This window comes from Podarcis vaucheri (assembly GCF_965113315.1).
Source record: "Podarcis vaucheri genome assembly, chromosome: 8".
Classification (NCBI taxonomy): Eukaryota; Metazoa; Chordata; class Lepidosauria; order Squamata; family Lacertidae; genus Podarcis; species Podarcis vaucheri.
In genome coordinates, this window is record NC_138766.1 from 92,594,011 (window position 1) to 92,610,645 (window position 16,635).

Below are 16,635 nucleotides of genomic sequence, written 5' to 3' on the forward strand. Positions count from 1 at the left end.
GGCCCTGGCTCTGGTTGAGGCTAATCTGACTTCCTTAGGGCCCGGGACCTCTAGGGTGCTGCTATTTATGGACGTTAAGGTCCTCCGTGGGGCATATTGGGAGAGGCAGTCCCATAGGTACGAGGGTCCTAGGCCGTGAATTGTAGTCAGGCGGGACCCCTGGGGGATATCTAGTCCAACCCCCTGTAGTGCAGGAATCTCAGCTGCAGAAGCTGTGACAGGTGGCCACCCAGCTTTAGTTTCAGAACCTCCAATGAGGGAGAAACCGCCACTTTCCAAGGTCATCCATTCTACTGCTGAACAGCTCTTCCCATCGGAAAGGTCTTCCTATTTTCTATTTTCTTGCCATTTGAAGACATTGGTTCGAGTCCTGCTCTCTGGAACAGCAGAAAACAAGCTTGCTCCATCCTCTGTGTATTCAGATATTTGAGGATGGCTACCATATCTCTTAGGGACGCGGGTGGCGCTGTGGGTTAAACCACAGAGCCCAGGACTTGCCGATTAGAAGGTCGGCGGTTCAAATCCATTCAACAGGGTGAGCTCCCGTTGCTTGGTCCCTGCTCCTGCCAACCTAGCAGTTCAAAAGCATGCCAGTGCAAGTAGATAAATAGGTACCGCTCTGGCAGGAAGGTAAACGGCGTTTCCGTGCATTGCTCTGGTTCGCCAGAAGAGGCTTAGTCATGCTGGAAAGATGACCCAGAAGCTGTACGCCGGCTCCCTCGGCCAATAAAGCGAGATGAGCGCTGCAACCCCAGAGTTGGCCACGACTGGACCTAATGGTCAGGGGTCTCTTTACCATATCTCTTAGAATCATAGAATCCTAGAGTTGGAAGAGACCACAAGGGCCATCGAGTCCAACCCCCTGCCAAGCAGGAAACACCATCAGAGCACTCCTGACATATGGTTGTCAAGCCTCTGCTTAAAGACCTCCAAAGAAGGAGACTCCACCACACTCCTTGGCAGCAAATTCCACTGTCGAACAGCTCTTACTGTCAGGAAGTTCTTCCTAATGTTTAGGTGGAATCTTCTTTCTTGTAGTTTGGAGCCATTGCTCCGTGTCCGCTTCTCTAGAGCAGCAGAAAACAACCTTTCTCCCTCCTCTATGTGACATCCTTTTATATATTTGAACATGGCTATCCTATCACCCGTTAACCTCCTCTTCTCCAGGCTAAACATGCCCAGCTCCCTTAGCCGTTCCTCATAAGGCATCGTTTCCAGGCCTTGGACCATTTTGGTTGCCCTCCTCTGGACACGTTCCAGTTTGTCAGTGTCCTTCTTGAACTGTGGTGCCCAGAACTGGACACAGTACTCCAGGTGAGGTCTGACCAGAGCAGAATACAGTGGCACTATTACTTCCCTTGATCTAGCTGCTATACTCCTATTGATGCAGCCCAGAATTGCATTGGCTTTTTTAGCTGCTGCGTCACACTGTTGGCTCATGTCAAGTTTGTGGTCAACCAAGACTCCTAGATCCTTTTCACATGTACTGCTCTCAAGCCAGGTGTCACCCATCTTGTATCATCATCATCATTTTATTTATATTCCACCTTTCCACAGTTAAACAATGCTCAAGGCAGCTTTCAATAGGAAAAGATTTACATAATTACAAACACAGCAAAGCAGTCATAAAAATAAATAAAGCACTTTAAAAACTAAATAACCAAACTGAACAATTTCCACATGAAAATAAAGATGCGAAAAGTTCACATCAGTAATAGCAGTTAATCAGTAACAATAATAATAATAATAATAATAATATATCATTTAATAATATATTTAATTTTAGTCTTTATACCCCGCCCATCTGGCTGGGTTTCCCCAGCCACTCTGGGCGGCTTCCAACAGAATATTAAAATACAATAGTCTATTAAACATTAAAAGCTCCCCAAAACAGGGCTGCCTTCAGATGTCTTCTGAACAACAGCAAAAGCTCCTAGCAAAAACTCCCAATGAAACTTCCCCCCAAATACCCCAGTCCTCCATGGGCAGCAGCCGCAGCCCTTATGAGGCCAGTCAGGCCCTGCCCTGGACCAGGTGGAGAGAGGCAGGAACGGGGCCCTCGGGCACTCAACGGGGGAGTCTCCAGGTTAAAGATACCTGCTCCCTCACCTGTTCCTCATAAGGCTTGGTTTCCAGGTGCCCTGATCATTTTGGCTTCATGGTTCCCGTCAGCTGGCCTTGGAAGGTAGCCTCTTTCATCAAAACCTCTTCAGGTGCCCTTTCTTACGTTTGTTTCTTGGGAACCTCTCCCCCATCTTCCGTTTCAGTCTCTTCTCTCCCGCACCCAACTTCGTTCTGGATTTTGGGTGGCCTCTGTAGGTGCCTCAAGGTTGCTCCAACTCAAAGCTCTTCTCTTGTCCCCGTTCACAAAGGACACTTTCAGTCAGCCTGTTTATTGAATTTTCACCCTGATTTGTTTCAAGGGAGATTGGGCTTACGCAGAATCCGACGATTGTTCTGTCTATCTCAGTACTGTCTCCTCTGGCTTGCAACAACTCTCTCCAGGATTTCAGACAGGAGTCTCCCAATCCTATCTGCTGATGATTGAACCCCCAATGCCTTCTGCAAGGCTATGTAAAGGTAAAGGTAAAGGTACCCCTGCCCGAACGGGCCAGTCTTGACAGACTCTGGGGTTTGTGCGCCCATCTCACTCAAGAGGCTGGGGGCCAGCGCTGTCCGGAGACACTTCCGGGTCACGTGGCCAGCATGACAAAGCTGCATCTGGCGAGCCAGCGCAGCACACGGAACGCCGTTTACCTTCCCGCTGGTAAGCGGTACCTATTTATCTACTTGCACCCGGGGGTGCTTTCGAACTGCTAGGTTGCCAGGCGCTGGGACCGAGCAGCGGGAGCGCACCCCGCCGCGGGGATTCGAACCGCCGACCTTTCGATCGGCAAGCCCTAGGCGCTGAGGCTTTTACCCACAGCGCCACCCGCGTCCCTGTGCAAGGCTATATAATCAGCATTTATTCTGATTTTATTTGCAGGGAGGTTAGACGACATTGCGTCAAAGAAAGTGTTATCCCTCCCATGCATTTTCTTGTTACAGATAGGTAGCCGTGTTGGTCTGCCATAGTCAAAATAAAAAAAAATCCTTCCAGTAGCACCTTAAAGACCAACTAAGTTAGTTCTTGGTATGAGCTTTCATGTGCATGCACACTTCTTCAGATACACTGAAACAGAAGTTGCCAGATCCTTCTATATAGTGTGAAGGTGGGGAGGGGTATTACAAGAATCACAAAACAGAGAAACCAGTAGGAGAACACTTCAATCTCCCAGGACATTCTATACAAGTAGCTGTTTTACTACAAAGGAATTTCAGAAATAGACTGGAAAGAGAAGCTGCTGAATTGCAACTCATTACCAAACTTAAAACCATGGAGAGACCTGGTCTGAACAGGGACATTGGATTCTTATCTCATTATACATGACTAAGCCATTTTTCACCTTCTCACCCCTTGCCTTTTCCTGTAAGACCTATTGCAGTCATTAAGAGTCGTCAACAGGCTCATTTCAGCTATCTGCCTATCTCCCATTCCCACCACCCTTCTGAGTAATACCCCTCCCCACCTTCTCCCTATATAGAAGGATCTGGCAACTTCTGTTTCAGTGTATCTGAAGAAGTGTGCATGCACACGAAAGCTCATACCAAGAACTAACTTAGTTGGTCTTTAAGGTGCTACTGGAAGGAATTTTTTTATTTATGCATTTTCTTGTCTCTTTTCTTATAGCAAAAAGTCTGATCTTTGGGGGGGGGGAGTGGGTTTGTTGCAGAAGACCAGTTGTAATTGTGCAACCTGAATTTGCCAGTGTGCGTCTGAATCTCACTCCAAAATAGCAGCCGGCTGAGAGCACCCAAAGCCTGCCTCTCTGTCTGTCCCTGTTGAAGCATATTGGCTAAATTGAACCATCCAGTAAAGGTCAGAGCTTGGGCTTGGCTTAACACTTCAGTGTCTGAGGGGGTGACTGAAAAGGGCAGAGGTTGCACGGCCCACAGCTCTAGGACTTCTGTCAATGGAAAGAGCACTTTTTCGTACGAGGGCTGCTTGTACAGAAACCGCACGTTTAAAGCGCATTAGTTCCCCCAAAGAATCACGGGAACCAATGTTTGTTGATGGTGCTGGGAAACTGTACCGTATTTTCCGCTCCATAAGATGCACCAGATCATAAGAGGCACCTAGTTTTTAGAGGAGGAAAGGGGGAAAGCCCCGTTTTGGGGGAGATCAGCTCACAGTTTTGCAGCTTCTTTTGCGAAGAGGGATAGCCCCCTTTTTTGAGGATCAGCTCAAAGTTGTTGAGCTTACTTTGCAAAGGGAAAAAATCCTGTTTTTATGGGGTTCACCTCGCAGTTCTGCAGCTTCTTTAGGAAAGGAAAGGGAGCTGTTTCTACAGTTTCCAGATTATCTAATCAGCCAGTCACACGTCGCTGGGGAAACAAACAGCCTCCGTCTGCAGAACATTCAACAATGGAGGCCTGGTCAAGGGGCCAGAAAGTGAGCCAGCGATAGACCACACATTCACTCCATAAGACGCACAGACATTTCCCCTTACTTTTTAGGAGGAATAAAGTGCGTCTTATAGAGCGAAAAATACTGTAGTTCTCTAAGTTGCCAGTATTTTGGGGGGGAAGTTTATGTACCAGGCCACAGACACTATGACTTTGCAGTTGCATTTTAATCCTTTTAATCACCCAATGAAACCGCATTTGTTGTAGTAATTAATATGGACTACAATATCCATGGGACACGGATGGCGCTGTGGGTAAAACCTCAGCGCCTAGGACTTGCCGATCGCATGGTGGGCGGTTCGAATCCCCACGGTGGGGTGCGCTCCCGTCGTTCGGTCCCAGCTCCTGCCCACCTAGCAGTTCGAAAGCACCCCCGGGTGCAAGTAGATAAATAGGGACCACTTACCAGCGGGAAGGTAAACGGCGTTTCCGTGTGCAGCTCTGGCTTGCCAGAGCAGCGATGTCATGCTGGCCACGTGACCCGGAGGTGTCTGCGGACAGCGCTGGCTCCCGCCTATAGAGTGAGATGAGCGCACAACCCTAGAGTCTGGCAAGACTGGCCCGTACCGGCAGGGGTACCTTTACCTTTACTTTACAATATCCATTGCACCTATTTTAAGGGATGCATTAGAGGCAGTGTGGCATAGAACCCAAAATACTGTATTTCTTCAACTGATGGTGTAAATTGTGACTTCCAATCCATCATGCCAAAAACTGGGTGAAGTCATGCCCAAGTCATGCTTTGTCATCCATCTTTTGATTCCAAATGGGGCCTGGGATCCAAACACCAGAGACTGTCATCCCCACCATGGGAACCTCAATGCCAAGTTTGGCAACGGTATCTGAAGAGGCAGCCAAACCTTTGCCCCAAAACGGGCAATGTCACACCGAGGTCCATCATCTTTATTCAGAATGGCGCTCAGCATACAAATGTTGAAGGAAACTGCTCCCACCGACCTCGGGAACCCTCTTGTCAATTAAAAGCCCTAACAAGATCTTGCCAGCAGGCTTTTATAATTCAAATTGGAAGGTAAAGAGGTCAGGATTAAGCTAATGGTAGAGGTCAACGAATAATAATAATAATAATAATAATAATAATAATAATAATAATAATAATAATTTATTTATTTATACCCCGCCCATCTGGCTGGGCTTCCCCAGCCTCTCTGGGTGGCTTCCAAAAAAATATTAAAATACATCAAACATTAAAAGCTTCCCTAAACAGGGCTGCCTTCAGATGTCTTCTAAAAGTCTGGTAGTTGTTTTTCTCTTTGACATCTGGTGGGAAAGCGTTCCACAGGGCTGGTGCCACTACCAAGAAGGCCCTCTGCCTGGTTCCCTGTAACTTGGCTTCTCGCAGGGAGGGAACCGCCAGAAGGCCCTCGGTGCTGGACCTCAGTGTCCAGGTAGAACGATGGGGGTGGAGACGCTCCTTCAGATATACTGGACCGAGGCCTAGCTTTCTCGAATCCCAGAATTCAACAGTTTTGGGTAAGGGTTGATGGCAAGGTCCAATGCTACACTGTAAGCTCCTTGAGGCAGGGACCTGTCTTCTTCTCTACATAAAACACTGCACCAATTGGTTGCCCTATAAATAATCGGCGAGGCCCTTAAATAACCACTGGCTTCTGAACAAAAGCACCACAGCAGACAAGCTTGGCCCTTACGACAGCGTCTGCGAATCTCGCACTCTGCACATCTTTCATCTTGACCACAAAAGATCCTCGCACCGCAATCGGCATGTTAGACTTCTTGAAGTGTTTCTGCCACTGGGCTCTTTGCCTTTTTTACTCCAGTAGACCCGACTTAGGCCCCTAATCCGGACTTCTTCCACTTCAGAGACTAGAGCAGACGGCAGGTGTCCCCGCAGTCGCAATGAAATGTCAAGGCGTTTGTCTTTGCCTGGTGACGACCAGGGGGCCGTTGGCACCCACTTGACAAGCCTTCTCAGAGCAAAGCAGTCAAGGGAAGCTGCTCAGAGAGGTTCTGGCTGCAGCTATTTTGGGTGGGAGCAGTTCGGTCAGCTCAGGTCACGGAATGAAATACAAGCCTGAAAAAGAAGAAAAAAGAAGGAGGCCGTGCCGTCATGGATTGCATATACAGTTTACACCAACGCTTAGCTGGGCGGCTGTCCAGTTAAGGTGACTTCGCGAAGGCAGGTGGTGTGCCCACCCCACGCCTGAATTCATGCTCACTCTCATGCTCAGGTCTGTATATGTGCTTGGGCATTTCAACTCAGCATCGCACATCCAGTGACGCCAAAGGTGAGAAGATGCAGGACAGATAGAAGAAAGCGCTTATACATGCAGAGCATAGTTAAACTATGGAGCATAAGGATGTGGTGGCGCTGTGGTCTAAACCACTGAGCCTCTTGGGCTTGCCGATCAGAAGGTTGGCAGTTCAAATCTGCAACTGTGGTGAGCTCCCGTTGCTCTGTCCCAGCTCCTGCCAACCTAGCAGTTTGACAGCACACCAGTGCAAGTAGATAAATAGCTACCGCCATGGTGGGAAGGTAAACGGCATTTCCATGCACTCTTGTTTCTGTCACTGTGTTCCGTTGCAACAGAAGCAGTTTAGTCCTGCTGGCCACATGACCCGGAAAGCTGTCTGTGGACAAACGCCAGCTCCCTCGGCCTGAAAGCAAGATGAGCGCCTCACCCCATAGTCGAATTTGACTGGACTTAACCATCTAGGGGTCCTTTACCTTTTGCAGCTATTTGTGAAATATCAATATTCTATCACAACTTTCCTTGCTGTTTTGCTAGTGAATACACACTGACTAAAACAAAATTAAATCTTTGCTTTGTATAACTAGTGAAGGGGAACCATGAACTTTCAAAATGCTCCTCCCTTTGTCTCCCATCCTTTAATTTTCCAATTTCTGTAAGTAGAGACATTTTTGCAATGTACCGTGTTTTCTGAAGCCATTCTTGCCTTGTGGGTTGTTCTGAAGTGTGCAGTTGAGTGCCTCATAATATTTTACACTAAAGCAGCCTCAATTGTGTCTCCTCTGCACACATTACACATGTTTGCGACCTTCATTTCCTGCACCTCTGTAGATTTGTTGAAAGTGCTGGAGGATTTTGTTAATTCCCTTGGTTTGCAGCCGGTCCCATACTGAAGACTTCTGGGGCGGATAGTAAGACTACCAACAATGGGTGCAAAACAGTTTCCAAAGTGTATAGTTGTTGTTTAGTCGTTTAGTCGTGTTCGCCTCTTTGTGACCCCCTGGACCAGAGCACGCCAGGCACTTCTGTCTTCCACTGCCTCCTGCAGTTTGGTCAAACTCATGCTGGTAGCTTCGAGAACACTGTCCAACCATCTTGTCCTCTGTTGTCTCCTTCTCCTTGTGCCCTCCATCTTTCCCAACATCAGGGTCTTTTCCAGGGAGTCTTCTCTTCTCATCAGGTGGCCAAAGTATTGGAGCCTCAGCTTCAGGATCTGTCCTTCCAGTGAGCACTCAGGGCTGATTTCCTTCAGAATGGAGAGGTTTGATCTTTTTGCAGTCTATGGGACTCTCAAGAGTCTCCTCCAGCACCATAACTCAAAAGCATCAATTCTTCGGCGATCAGCCTTCTTTATTATAGTCCAGCTTTCACTTCCATACATCACTACTGGGAAAACCATAGCTTGAACTATACGGACCTTTGGTGGCAAGGTGATGTCTCTATTTTTTAAGATGCTGTCAAGGTTTGTCATTGCTTTTCTCCCAAGAAGCAGGCGTCTTTTAATTTCATGGCTGCTGTCACCATCTGCAGTGATCATGGAGCCCAAGAAAGTACAATCTCTCACTGCCTCCATTTCTTCCCCTTCTATTTGCCAGGAGGTGATGGGACCAGTGTATAGTACAGTGGTGCCTCGCAAGACGAAATTAATCTGTTCCGCGAGTCTCTTCGTCTAGCGGTTTTTTCGTCTTGCGAAGCAACCCTATTAGCGGCTTAGCGGATTAGGCTATTAAAGGCTTAGCGGCTATTAAAGGATTAGTGGATTAGCGGCTAAAAAGCTATTAGCGGCTTGGAAAAAGGGGGGGAGCGAAAAAAAATCGGAACACTTGCAAGACGCTTTCGTCTTGCGAAGCAAGCCCATAGGGAAAATCGTCTTGCGAAGCAGCTCAAAAACGGAAAACCCTTTCGTCTAGTGGGTTTTCCGTCTTGCAAGGCATTCGTCTTGCGGGGCACCACTGTAGCTTTAATCAAAAAGCTGCTCCGTCAGCGGCTTGTATACCCAGCGAGCCAAATAGCTGAGCATGTCTTCAGATGCCAGAGCCTCTTGCTCCTTTGCCAGCCTGCACAGTTGACGCCAACTCTTTGCTTTGCTTTTCAGTGCAAGAAGAAGCACACTCTGGTGTGTCCGGACTTCTCCAAGCATGGAGTCTGCCCCAAGGGATCCCAGTGCAAACTGCAGCACCCACAGAGGAAACACTTGGCCAGGCAGCCCAGTTCTACAGACACCTCCTTCCAGCAGGCATGCTCAGCGCCCAAGCAGACGTCGAGGTAAGAAGGCCCAACGGTCTGAGAACTGCCACCCTCTCTCCTGGTTACAAGCCTCTTACCTCTTACAGGATGCCTTCCGTTCTTGAAGAAGCTGCTGAAGAGACACCTCTCACCCCCCCCTTAATTTCCTGGCTGTTCAGCTCAGCTCATATGCGGCCTAGGACCCACGCACCTACGGGACTGCCTTTCCTGGTGTGCCCCGCGGAGGACCTTAAGGTCCACAAAGGACAGCACTTTGGAGGTCCCAAGCCTCAAGGAGGTTAGATTGGTCTCAACTAGGGCCAGGGCCTTTTCAGTACTGGCCCCAACTTGGTGGAACGCTCTGTCACAAGAGACCAGGGCCCTGCGGGACTTGATATCTTTCCGCAGGGCCTGCAAGACAGAGCTGTTCCTCCTGGCCTTTGGTTTGGACTCAGTCTGACCCTTATGTTTCCCTCCCCTTATGGTCTTGATCTATTGGCTACTTTAAAACGAGGCTGCATTTTAAATTGCATTTTAACCTGTATTTTAAATTGGTCCCCCCCTTTTTTCCCATTATGTTTTTACTGTGATTTTATCGGTGTTAGCCACCCTGAGCCCGGCTCTGGCCAGGGAGGGCAGGGTATAAATAGTAGTAATAATAATAATAATAATAATAATAATAATAATTATTATTATTATTATTATTATTATTAGGAGTGCCAGCAGAGTGTCAGACTCTGACCTGGGAGACTGGAATTCAAATCCCCCCTCAGCCATCCATGAAGCTCGCTAGATGTGAACTTCGCCCAATCACTGCTTCTCACCCTAGCATACCTCATTGGGCTGTTGTGAGGATTAAATGAGGAGGGGTAGAAAACCATGCACGTCACTTTAGAGAGGGGGAAAGGTGGTATATGATTGCAATGTAGCATAGTGCTGTATCTAAGGGAGCTGGGCATGTTTAGCCTGGAGAAGAGGAGGTTAAGGGGTGATATGATAGCCATGTTCAAATATAGAAAAGGATGTCACATAGAGGAGGGAGAAAGGTTGTTTTCTGCTGCTCCAGAGAAGCGGACACGGAGCAATGGATTCAAACTACAAGAAAGAAGATTCCACCTAAACATTAGGAAGAACTTCCTGACAGTAAGAGCTGTTTGACAGTGGAATTTGCTGCCAAGGAGTGTGGTGGAGTCTCCTGCTTTGGAGGTCTTTAAGCAGAGGCTTGACAACCATATGTCAGGAGTGCTCTGATGGTGTTTCCTGCTTGGCAGGGGGTTGGACTCGATGGCCCTTGTGGTCTCTTCCAACTCTAGGATTCTATGATTCTATGATCTGCTCAGACCTGATGAAGGAGATTATGCCCCTTCCTTCCTTCCTTCCTTCCTTCCTTCCTTCCTTCCTTCTTTGCAAAACCTAGCATGCAGGACACAGTTCTCCTCCCCCTGCAATTAGCTTTGCCCCTTCTCCCCCCTTCTCTGCTCCCTGTTTCTCTAGCTGCCACTCTGTAGGCAACACCAGTGTAGAGTCTGTGGAACAGCACAAGGAGACGAGAGGGTGTCATCCTGGCACAGCGAGGCCCTTGCACAGTGGCAGACGCCGAAGGACACAGCACCTTTACGGCTGTGCCGGAGACTTGAACGCGTCAGCAGGCATCAGCATAAACGCAGAGAGCGCCTCCTTAAAGGTCATTGTCCCAGGTGCCCTTGGGGGCCTATTGATCATCTCATTGTCATAACGCCACTGCAGGCTCCCTCCTTCCCAGCTGTGCACCCTTAACTCTGGGAGCAGAGGCACTTTTAACTCTGCGTTGGCCAGGGTGGGCAAGGCAACCCCGGCTTAGCCGTGCATCCCGGTTCCTCCACCTGCTCACAGCGAGGGATGGGAAGGAGATGGAATTCAGGTTGCGTTCAAAGGCGAACCTGCCTAATGCACACTTCCAGTCCGTTTTTGAGAGCAGAGATCACATTTGCTGATTCTGGAGCCCTGCATGTCCTTCTGCTCAGAATTGTAGGCACCAGTGATAGATAGATAGATGATAGATAGATAGATAGATAGATAGATAGATAGATAGATAGATAGACGATAGATAGATAGATGATGATAGATAGATAGATAGATAGATAGATAGATAGATGATAGATATTTTTTTAACATACCATTTTCAACAATAATTAAACATACTTTTACATCTTACTCAGTTTTTTTGACTTCCATTTGCCCTATCTGAAAATTTTCCAGTCTAATCTCTTAGTATGCAATTCTTATTTTCCCTGTTACATTTCAAACTCATAACCAACATCTCTATCTTTTTCTACTTTGTAACAATAAATTACAATAAATCATTACTAAATTATAATTGATAAAAATAACAGCAAAGTTACAATATATAGGTGCCTTAAGAAAATCAGTTTAGAAATATGGCTTGAAGCTTTCATTTGGTAAATCAGATTAATCAACCAAGTGTGTAGTTGATTGATCTATGGGCATAAGTGGCAATTGATGGGGCTAAGGGTACATGAACTAATTTTTATCAGTTGCTTTTGATTCTGTACCGGCAACAGGGACTGAAATATGAGTTCTTAATCTGTGACCTTTCCTTCTAGTGAGGAATGGCATCTTCTCATTATATAGTTGACTGAAACACACTTCTTTTTGTATCTCTTAGGAGGCACCAATATCAAGGTTTTTCCAATAAGTAAATTTGGTTAAAATGTAATTGATTTATTTGGTCAAACAACAGGTAATTTAATCATCCAAAAATTATTTCATCAGCTGATATAATTTACGTCAACAAATAAGTGTTCTGGATCATCAACAGGTTAAAGGCTTGAGTTTTTTATTTGATTTCATTGTGTATAGCTCATCTTTCTACAGCAGCTGCATTTGAGGCAACTCAGAACTTGCAGAAACAAGGGAGCGAACTAAGCAAATGCTTTGCAGCTTGCAAGTCACGCCACTTGCCTGTGTCCCTGAAGCCTGCCCCATTGAGCCGGTGTCCTGTGCCTCATGACCGCATTGTGTCGTGCCCCCGCCTCCTCCACCCCAGGGCTGCGAATGAGACCCACCTCCGCATTACAGAACAGAGCAGATATATTTATATAGTCCCAGAATAGAAAAGGTAGCTAATTCTGTCCGTAGCCGTTCTGGCAGGAGCCTCTCTGCCATTCCTTCTGCATCAAACGCTTCCAGCCTCGTATCTGGGTATTTTCCTTTTGCAGGGGTCTCAGCGCCTCAGACTTGCACTTATGCAAGAACCCAATCTGCAGCCCCACCCTCTGCTACGCACACCCAAAACCTCATTGCAGCGGTTGCTAAAGGCTTGGCATATCGCTCCTTGGAGGTAAAAGGTCCAGAAAGCAGCCACTTTTGCTTCTCCTCTCTAGCTCTGTGCCAAGCACCCAAGAATGCCATCCCCAGTTGCCGCTGGTCCTTAAACGCTTCCTCCCGCTTCCTCCTTCGGTACCGTATTTTTCGCTCTATAACACGCACCCGACCATAACACGCACGTAGTTTTTAGAGAAGGAAAATCCGTAGGCATGCCACCCGTAGGCATTCCCTCCATAACACACACAGACATTTCCCCTCACTTTCTAGGAGGAAAAAAGTGAGTGTTATGGTGCAAAAATTACGGTAATTCCCACTTCCTGTCCTGCCCCCTTGCGATTGCAAAACCAGGGAACATGTCCCTGTCACCTGCAAAGAAAAAAGGTCAGTGTTCCTCTGATGCTGTCTCCTTGCACAGAGGGCCTTCTTGGTAGTGGCACACGCCCTGTGGAACACCCTCCCTTCAGATGTGAAGGAAATAAGCAGCTATCCTATTTTTAAAAGACATCTGAAGGCAGCCCTCTTTAGGGAAGTTTTTAATATTTAAGGCTGTATTGTTTTTAATACTCAATTGGAAGCCGCCCAGAGTGGCTGGGGTAACTCAGACAGATGGGTGGGGTATAAATAATAAATTATTATTATAATAATAATAATAATAATAATAATTTATTATTTGTACCCCGCCCATCTGGCTGGGTTTCCCCAGCCACTCTGGGCGGCTTCCACAGAAACCAAAAAAACATTAAAATATCATACATTAAAAGCTTCCCTGAATAGGGCCGCCTTAAGATGTTTTCTGAATGTCAGGTAGTTTTCCATCACCTATTACTATTATTATTATTATTTGTGATAGAAACAGGTGTGGGCAGTCGACTCTCTCCGTGGCACCTCTGACGTCTCTGCTGCCCGACCCACGGTCCCGGACGCAAAGCACAGTGAAACTGGGTGCGGGGTATGGGCAGAGTGGCAGGTGGATTATTTGAGGCGTGGTTGCGCATCGAGCGTGCAGCACACACCCCTTTTCCAAAATGAGCATGAGAGATGAGTGCGGAGAGCACACTCTTCCTTCGTCACCCTTCCACCCTGTGCAGTTCTTCTTTTTTTTTAATAAATATATTTATTAACTTTTCAAAGATTATACAAAAAAGACAAAAAGCAAAAATACAAAAATTAACAACACATATAATTTCATTCACTTGTTTTCTTTTAACTTATTTCTCGGACCTCCTCATACCTCCCCTTTTTGTATTCCAATTCAAATTATTCATTCAGCAAATCCTCACCCTTGATTTTCACTTAATTTTACACCTTTCTTTCTCCCCCCCCCATTATCTTAATCATTACAGCTGATAACCACTTAGATTCTATCCAACATCAATCTAACATTCACTAATTTTGTAATATTTCCCAAGATAATCCTTGAATTTCTTCCAATCTTCTTCCGCCCCACCCTGTGCAGTTCTGCCCAAGAGCTACCTCTGGGCAAGCGACTGGAGTGGGGACACCAGCCCTGCTTTTGCTATAAAAGTGGCGGGACGCAGGCTTGTTCCTCTCCTTAACTGCTTACGGAACGTAAAGTATTTTTCGCACTTGCAGAATCACAGAATTGTAGAGTCGGAATCCAGTCCGACCCCTTGCAATGCAGGCTGACTTCGGACGTTGTGCATTTGATCCATTTGTCTGGGGTTTGCCTCTTCTCTTTTTTATGGTTTTATTTGCTTTTAAATGTCTGCAGTTCGAGGCATTTCTTTTAATGGAAAAATTAAGGAAAGGTCATCATTCTCTCGCCCTTCTGGATAACCTTTGCTTGATCTGCTTTGTCAACACCTTGTCTTAGAAGGAGACCTTTCTTTCAAAGCTCTAACAGAGCATCCTGGGCTCTCAGTGGCCAATGAGATGCCTGTGGGAAACCTGCACTCAGGATTCGAACACAAGACCTGAGCTGTCCCTGCCTGTGGTTTCCAGAAACTAGCATTCAGCAGCATTTTTGCCTCTGACTCTAGAGGCAGAGCAGAGCCATCCTGGCTAGTGGCCCTTGAGAGCCCACTCCCCCAGTCCTCTTCCGAAGCCATCCAAGTGATCCTTCACTGCCTCTTGTGGCAGGGAGTTCCATAGTTAAACTGTGCTGGGAGACACCTGGCAGCTGCAGTTTCTCCCCTGCATTATTACCCTTTTTCCTGCCTCCATTAATAATAATAATAATAATAATAATAATAATAATAATAATAATTTTATTATTTGTACCCCACCCATCTGGCTGGGTTTCCCCAGTCACTCTGGGTGGCTTCCAACAAAGATGAAAAATACACTAAAATGTCACATATTAAAAACTTCCCTGAACAGGGCTGCCTTCAGATGTCTTCTGAATGTCAGGTAGTTATTTTTCTCTTTGACATCTGATGGGAGGGCGTTCCACAGGGTGGGCGCCACCACCAAGAAGGCCCTCTGCCTGGTTCCCTGTAACTTGGCCTCTCGCAGTGAGGGAACGGCCGGAAGGCCCTCAGAGCTGGACCTCAGTGTCCGGGTGGAGGTGGAGACGCTCCTTCAGATATACTGGACCGAGGCCGTTTAGGGCTTTAAAGGTCAGCACCAACACTAACCAGCAACATTAACCAGTGTAGGCCAACTTCCCCCAGTGCCAAAAAGGACATTGAGTCTGGGGGTTCCTGCATTGACCCAGCCCAGCTGTGGCTTAGCATTGACCCTGCTCACCAGTTAACGCCATCTGTTCTGGCCCCACAGAATCGCAGTGTTTGAACGTGCACCAGTATGCCCTGGTCAGTTCCTGTGAAATGGGAATAAGGAGCGTTCTGTTTGTTGTGCAGTGATAACGAAGCAGCTGCTCATTTGTTATTGTTGTTATTTATTAAATTTGTTAGTCACCTTATCTTGCCCAAAGCTACCCAGAGCAACTTGCAAGTTGCGTTCCTTCCTCTTGAGGAGAGAGAGCAGAGTGCAAGGTTGCACAAATTGCACAAGTCCAGTCCTCTTCTTAATGTGTGTGTGTTTGGGGAGTCGATCCCCGTTCAGCTCATTGGCCTTATTCATTCATTTCTTCCATTTGCACCTCACTTTTCCTCCCTCTAAGGAGCTGAAGGAGGCATATGTTTAACCCCCTCTTTCCCCCTCCTCATTTCATCCTCACAAAGCCCCTGCAAGGTGGCTTCGGCCGAGAGCAAACTCAAAACAATGTGTTTCTTCACGGCCAAGTAAGCATTTGAAGCCTGGTCTCCTAGGTCCTAGTCCAACAAACTGACCGCTAGGTAGCCCTGTCCTTAAAGGTAAAGGGACCCTGACCATTAGGTCCAGTCGTGGCCGACTCTGGGGTTTGCTGCGCTCATTTCTCTTTATTGGCCGAGGGAGCCGGTGTACAGCTTCCGGGTCATGTGGCCAGCATAGAATCATAGAATCAGAGTTGGAAGAGACCACAAGGGCCATCGAGTCCAACCCCCTGCCAAGCAGGAAACACCACCAGAGCACTCCTGACATATGGTTGTCAAGCCTCTGCTTAAAGACCTCCAAAGGAGGAGACTCCACCACACTCCTTAGCAGCAAATTCCACTGTCAAACAGCTCTTACTGTCAGGAAGTTCTTCCTAATGTTTAGGTGGAATCTTCTTTCTTGTAGTTTGAATCCATTGCTCCGTGTCCGCTTCTCTGGAGCAGCAGAAAACAACCTTTCTCCCTCCTCTATGAGACATCCTTTTACATATTTGAACATGGCTATCATATCACCCCTTAACCTCCTCTTCTCCAGGCTAAACATGCCCAGCTCCCTTAGCCGTTCCTCATAAGGCATCGTTTCCAGGCCTTTGACCATTTTGGTTGCCCTCCTCTGGACACGTTCCAGTTTGTCAGTGTCCTTCTTGAATTGTGGTGCCCTTAGCATGACTAAGCCGCTTCTGGCAAACCAGAGCAGCGCACGGAAACGCTGTTTACCTTCCTGCCGGAGCGGTACCTATTTATCTACTTGCACTTTGAGGTGCTTTCGAACTGCTAGGTTGGCAGGAGCAGGGACCGGAAAACGGGAGCTCACCCTGTCGTGGGGATTCGAACCGCCGACCTTCTGATCAGCAAGCCCTAGGCTCTGTGGTTTAACCCACAGCGCCACCCGCGTCCCCTACACCTGAGTAAAGCCAGTTAGGATCAGTTTAGAGGGTCATGGCAGCTCAGCTGGTCCCCTGGGTGCCCCATCCTCTCTCCCTCCCCAGTGAGCAACCTGGCTGGGTGTGGACCGAGAAGTGGGGGCCATCTCTCTATATTGGTCCCTTGAGAATCCTCCTCTGAAAGCCCCCAGCCCTGCCTTGTATGGTAGCACTCAGGGCAGTGGATGCCATCGGGTCACAGACTTA

The 16,635-nt window shown here is 47.4% G+C and overlaps 1 protein-coding gene across 1 annotated transcript in view; it reads left to right on the forward strand.

Annotated features, from left to right (window-relative positions):
- ZC3H3 (zinc finger CCCH-type containing 3) overlaps positions 1-16,635 on the forward strand; it is a 269,239-nt gene that overhangs the window by 225,605 nt on the left and 26,999 nt on the right. Inside the window, exon 10 of the mRNA XM_082235559.1 lies at positions 8,830-8,999. Coding sequence (XP_082091685.1) covers positions 8,830-8,999 — 170 coding nt within the window. The remainder of the gene's footprint in view (positions 1-8,829; positions 9,000-16,635) is intronic.